The 6,321-nt window shown below is 43.1% G+C and overlaps 1 protein-coding gene across 2 annotated transcripts in view; it reads right to left on the minus strand.

Moving 5' to 3' along the window:
* Nucleotides 1-6: 6 nt before the first annotated feature.
* ZDHHC9 (zinc finger, DHHC-type containing 9) overlaps nucleotides 7-6,321 on the minus strand; it is a 30,073-nt gene continuing 23,758 nt past the window's right edge. For both annotated transcript variants that reach the window (XM_005872721.2, XM_005872722.2), the window contains exons 5-10: nucleotides 5,958-6,095; nucleotides 4,785-4,833; nucleotides 3,936-4,038; nucleotides 2,789-2,892; nucleotides 2,289-2,385; nucleotides 7-1,118 (exon numbers count right to left, since the gene is read on the minus strand). In XM_005872721.2, coding sequence (XP_005872783.1) covers nucleotides 1,005-1,118; nucleotides 2,289-2,385; nucleotides 2,789-2,892; nucleotides 3,936-4,038; nucleotides 4,785-4,833; nucleotides 5,958-6,095 — 605 coding nt within the window. In that variant the 3' untranslated portion in view covers nucleotides 7-1,004. The remainder of the gene's footprint in view (nucleotides 1,119-2,288; nucleotides 2,386-2,788; nucleotides 2,893-3,935; nucleotides 4,039-4,784; nucleotides 4,834-5,957; nucleotides 6,096-6,321) is intronic.

Consider the following 6,321-nt stretch of genomic DNA (forward strand, 5'->3'; position numbering starts at 1 on the left):
GAGGAGAGGAGAGGAGAGGAGAGGAGAGGAGAGGAGATCCTCTCTGTGCCTTGGTTTCCCCATTTGTGCATTCAGGGCCTCTGCAGGCCTCACACAGGGAGTCTGGGGGGTGTAGTGTTTAAGTGAGCACTCAGGCTTATTCTGAGGAGAGGAATCGCCAAAGTGCAGACTTTTATTACTGCCATTCCTGCTCCTAAAAGAGCAAGAGTCAGAAGGAAAACAAATTAAATGGGACTAGTAAGAAAGGAGGAGATAAGAGACAGAGAGTGCAAGGGGTGATGCCGTTGGCATCTCATGAATTCTTAATGAGAATGGCACAGGTATTAAAAAGTTTCCGGGTAATCTATAAGACATGTAAATTGTTATCTATACTGCAACTACTTACATATCTCTAATTGGAAAAGAGTGGGGCTTGGGGGTTAGAAAGTGGATGGGGGACAAAGGAGAAACTACATGAATAAATACAACAAGTGGAAGCTACCTGCCCCATTCCTGAAAGGATTTGTGGGCAATGTTGGCACTTTGTAGCCAGGAGAATCCTCTAACCCCACTCTCCATCCTCTTCAATTATGAAGCCCCAAGAATCCAGTTAGGATTCCCTAGCCAGAGTTCTCTGTGATCACCTCTGGACTCTTGCCATGCAGCGGCTGGAGATGATCTGAGCCAGTCTCAAGAACCTTTAACCCCACAAATGGACTAACCACACCAAGCAGGAGAGCTAAGATCTGGAGGGAAGAAAGGGGAGTCCAAGGAGACTCCATGGAAAACCAGTGCGGGGGCCCAAGAGACCCGTTTGTCCAGTTACCAGAGGTTACTGACATCTTCTGTGACTGCCTTGAGTCCAGGAAAAAAAAAATTTGCAGCAAGAAAATGCCAGTGTGCAATTGGCTGAATAAAGACCAAAGAAAAATAGCTTACTTGTTCTCTGTCTCAGGCTTATCTTCTCCCCTTAAATCTCTCACAGCCCTAATTAAACACAAACAAAAGTCTCTTCCATAGATGGGCTACTTGTCAGCTTCAGCCACCTCCTGTGGTGGCTCTGGAGGTTCCGGGGGTGGCATCTCTTCAGGAGTGCTGTCCTCCGGCATCTCATTTGAGCTCAGATGTTCTGTTAGGGCCTAAGAAGGGAAGGATACCAAATTCAAAACAAAACCCATCCTTGCCCGGCCAGTGTAGCTCAGCGGTTGAGCATTGACCTATGAACCAGGAGGTCACGGTTCGATTCCTGGTCATGGCACATGCCTGGGTTGTGGGCTCGATCACCCATGTGGGGCGTGCAGGAGCAGCCAATCAGTGGCTCTCTCTCATCATTGATGTTTCTATCTCTCTCTCCCTCTCTTGTCCTCTCTGAAATGAATAAAAATATATATTTTTAAAATAAGCCCATCTTCAAAATCCAAATGGAGATAATCAGTAGACACTGAGCTCTTCCTCTGAACCCATCAACCACACTGATGTTACAGATATGCAACCACCGGCACCAAACTCAGAACCAAGACCAGATTATCCTTGTCTTCTCAGCAGAGTACAAATGATGTTTCTTTGAATTCTATTCTTAACTGTTATGGAGAGATGCTTCCATTATTATTCATAATAATAATAATAGAGACCACAGATCCTTACAGAGGCCCCTCTCCTTCACAAGAGAATGTTATAACGTACTTGTATAATAAGACCTGACCCAGTGGGTCTCAATCTTGTTTCTGCCCTAACACTTGGCTCTCCAAAACAGTGATTCTAAACCAAAGAGTGTGGGGTGGCAACATTTTTAGATGATATATGTGGTTTGAAAATGCCCCCAGAGCGATTCTAAAATATCACCTTTCCCCACATTCAACTGAGAGTTACTAATCTAAATTGTTAGGATTTAAGACCAGACTTATCAGAAACATTATATTCAAAATGATGATGATAATATATAAAAATGGGTTTGCTATAATTCAAAAAAGAAACTTCAACATTTAGGAAAAGCAAAGTAGAGAACAATTATCTACTTTACAAAAAGCATTCGCCTCACTGGACAGTGAGCTCCTTGAGAGCAGGGACATGGTTTGCCTTGTTCACTAGTGTGTCCTGCATCTTGCACAGTAGAATGTCGAAGAAATGAATAGATCCTAATCTATACCACATGGGCACAAAGATCTGAGGCAATGTCAGGGCAAAAGCAGAGACAGGGAAGCTAGGGCTATTGAACACAAAATTGCCTAACTGTATCTCTAAAGTGTAAATTTAGCCTACACTCTCCATCACCAGCTTAGCCTTAATGTCGTGAAGTCGGGAACACTTACCGGGCTCTGTGGCAAGAGGCTACTACTGGTCTCTTGAGTGCTAGGAGGTCGACTTCCGCTTTCCTCCAGTGGTAAAATACCTCTTCGATCCAGCACACTGAAGGAGACAGGACAGTTAATAAAGCACTTCCCATTTCCCCCTCCAGCTACCCATCCTCTGAACCTTGTTGTGTGGACTGGAAAACATAAACCTGCCCTTTGGCAGTCTAGCCTGATCCTAGCACATGCCTCCTATCTTCCACTCACTTTCTCTTCCACAAACCAGGGCATACTACATTAACCAGGGCAAGAAACAAATGAAATAAGAATGAAAGGTCATCTCTTTAAAATAATCATCCTGTGGTCTATGGTCCATGTAGATATGGCACCAAGGGACAATCCCTGGGAAGTCCTATTTGACACCAAAAGGTCACATTCAGAAGGAGGCATCATACCAGGCAACAGGATTGGCTTGAGTTGCTCAACCCAAGAGTCCCAGGACCTTCTAGTCCCTTGAGTACCTGGGGGGCAAGGGGCCACACAGCACTTCACAGCAGTTCTTCACAATGTTGCCATGGCTGTAGGGATTCTGGACTCGATTCTTCCCTGTCCATGAGCCTTTGATCTGCAAGATAAAAGCCAAGGCTTACATTAAAATTTATGTTGAAGAAATACATGTAGCATGGGAAGATGAAAATGTTCTGGAGATGGGTGGTGGTAATAGTTGCACAACAAGATGAATGTACTTAATGCCACTGAATTATACACTTAAAATAGTTAAGGTGGTACATTTTATATAATGAATATCTTACCACAATAGAAAAAAAAGAAATACAATGCATAGCCATGGGAAAATATCCACAATAGAGTGAAAAAAAGCAGATAACTAAACTATATGTATATATTTTCATTTAAAAATTCAAAATATATAGTCACATAAACAAACAGGAACAAGTCTAGACAACTCTAGACTATAAATCATACCATTAACAATGGTAATGTATAGAAGGTAAAGTTACAGGGACTTATTTGATATTTTTGTTCATCTGTATTTTCTGATTTTCTGCAATGAACATGAGTTAATTGGTAACTTTTAAAAAGCAAGGATTTATTCCGTGCACCTGTCCTTGTCCATCCCTAATCCAGAAGCACCAATTAGTCTTTAAAGACCTATGAATAGCTAAAGACCTTGTACCTCCCCAACCATTCAACCTCTTCTTCTTAATTCTCTACAGGCATTCAGTTCCAAACAAAGCGGTCTGCTTTCTTCTCCACACTTCAGATTTAACAGTCTCCCACGCTAGGTTTCTGCCTGTCTCAACCTCCCAGGCCCTGTAGACTCAGTTCTCTAGCAGGTAACAAGAGAATAGGCTTTGGAGAAAGAAGAATATGTGATAAGCCCTAGCCAGTTTGGCTCAGTGGATAGAGCATCGGCCTGCAGATTGAAGGGTCCCAGGTTCGATTCCAATCAAGGGCACATGCCCGGGTTGCAGGCTCAATACCCAGTGGAGAGGCGGGGGGGCATGCAGGAGGCAACCAATCAATGATTCTCTCTCATCATTGATGTTTCTATGTCTCTCTCCCTCTCCCTTCTTCTCTGAAATCAATAAATAAATATACATTAAAAAAAGAAGAATATGTGATGAGAAGATGGGAAGGTTGACTCACGTCTTCATTGGTTGTCTGGTTGAGAGCCACAAGGAAAGTGTGAAATCCAGTTAGTCCCACGACGGACCAGAGTGTGAAGAAACAAATGAGTACTTCTAGAACAGTGAGGTGATGTTAAGGAATATTGAAGCCACACCAGCAGATTCAATGCTTCACCCTTCTCATGGCACCAGTCTTTACCTCTTGGAACATGTCACAAATGGCCAAGTATCCATACATAACAGGTGAATTCTAAACTCGCTGGGTACATCCCTTATGACAGGTCAAGGACTCCTGTCTGTTCACTATGAGTAACTCTCTAATATCTCTAGCACATTTAGGTGTTCCTCTGTTTTTAGATCATTAGCTTTTTGAGGGGGATGTTTAGGAGGGGGCCAAAACTAAACAATGCTGGCCATCACTGCTAATGGAAAATCCATCCAAAAATAAAACTTTATAAATGAAAAATTGGTGGGAAAAACAGGATGTGATTTATAGAAATCCCATCTGAATTTCCTTTTCAGAAATGCAACTGCTGTACAAAGTAAACATTAGCTGTAACAGGAAGGTGGACTTCCAGCAAGTGACATAAGAGATATATTGAGGCATAGATAGCCCACTCAGAGGCAGAGGTGAGTGTGTGATCAGAAGGAACTGAAAGGGAGGCAGTAGAGAAGGGGGTAAAACAAACGCCACCCTTTAAGTCTTGGTCATCTTCCATTCTGATTGCTACCACTAAGACTACATTTTTTTCCAGAATTTGGCACTCTCTGATGTCTGAAAAATGAGATGATGGGAGAACTGCAGAGAAAGCATGCTGGAAAGTAATTTAAAAAGGATTCACAGGGACATACTGCCAGGGGAGGATATGTTCCAGGAGTTTCTTTCAACGTCTCCAGGAAGCCAATTTTCAAGGATTCTATGAAATTGGGAGTAGTAGTAGAGAAAAAAAAATTAGTGACTTTAATTTTAAAAAAATGCACACTTATCCTAATACTGTACTTACTCACTTCCTCCTCCCTACCCCTTGTTACAAGCTGGCAAGAAATAAGCCCTCGCCCAGACAAGGGACTCACACTCCCAAGGAGGTAGTCTCCTGACCAAAGGGTTCACATCTCCAATGCAGGACCTGGAAATGGTCTAGAGCAGGGATCCTCAAACTTTTTAAACAGGGGGCCAGTTCACTGTCCCTCAGACCGTTGGAGGGCCGGACTATAGTTTAAAAAAAACTATGAACAAATTCCTATGCACACTGCACATATCTTATTTTGAAGTAAAAAAACAAAATGGGGACAAATACAATATTTGTATTTGCATGTGGCCCGCGGGCCGTAGTTTGAGGACCCCTGGTCTAGAGAGTCGAGCAGAAGCCAAGCATCTGGCTCCCCTCCCTTTTCCTTAGCCCTCACTACAGGCATGGAGGGGGATATTCATTCATAGATAAAATAAATAAGAAACACCCCTAAAAATCCTTTCTCCTCACCAATCCGTGTCTTCCTTTGTTCAAAATCCAGCTGAGAACTCATCCCTTCCCAGGAAGTTGTTTTGATTAAGACCACTCCTTTAATTCCACATCCCCTCTGCCCTTATTTGTTATCTGCTGATTTATGTGTATTTTCTATCTCCCAAAGTAAACCAGAAGCTACTAAAAGACATTTCTCAGATATAACCCCTTCTACCACGTGGCACAGGGCAGATATTATAAAGCAGAAGAAGAGAGGATGAAGACAGTCAAAACACATCCCCAACCTTTGGGATCACTTCAGAAATGCCCAGTACTCTGGGTACAAACCAGTTACTATGGCCATGGTCCCCAGCAGAGGCCAGTGAGAAGGCCAACTCACTCAGTAAATACTGATTGATGCGAGCTGAGGTTTGGAGCCCTACTCAAGAGCAGACAGTAGTGATTATTTCTAGCTGGTCCTAAGGTGCCTTCACAATGGTAAAGTCCCACCAGGAAACTCAACCACTCCCCTAAGCTGTCCTCAAGTCTTCTCCCATCCCACCCCCACTCCAACAACAGGCACTGCCCTGCATACTCACTGAGGGCCACATAGACGATATTGAAGGCGAAGACATAGATGGTGAGGAGGGAGAGAGAAAGGATGAAGAGGTAGAAGTAGCGGTAGTTCCTCTTTCCAACACAATTCCCCACCCAGGGGCAGTGATGGTCGAAGCGCTCTGTGGGAAAAAGAGAATCTAGTGTCAAAGCCTCCAAAACACAGTGCAACCCCACCATTCAAAGACCCCCAGATCATTGCCTATTTCAATTGTAAAAAACTGGTTTCTATTTTTCACAATGTTTTTTTTTTAAATATATTTTATTGATTTTTTACAGAGAGGAAGGGAGAGAGATAGAGAGTTAGAAACATCGATGAGAGAGAAACATTGATTCAGCTGCCTCCTG

The sequence above is a fragment of the Myotis brandtii genome, unplaced genomic scaffold (genome assembly GCF_000412655.1).
Source record: "Myotis brandtii unplaced genomic scaffold, ASM41265v1 scaffold39, whole genome shotgun sequence".
NCBI lineage: Eukaryota > Metazoa > Chordata > Mammalia > Chiroptera > Vespertilionidae > Myotis > Myotis brandtii.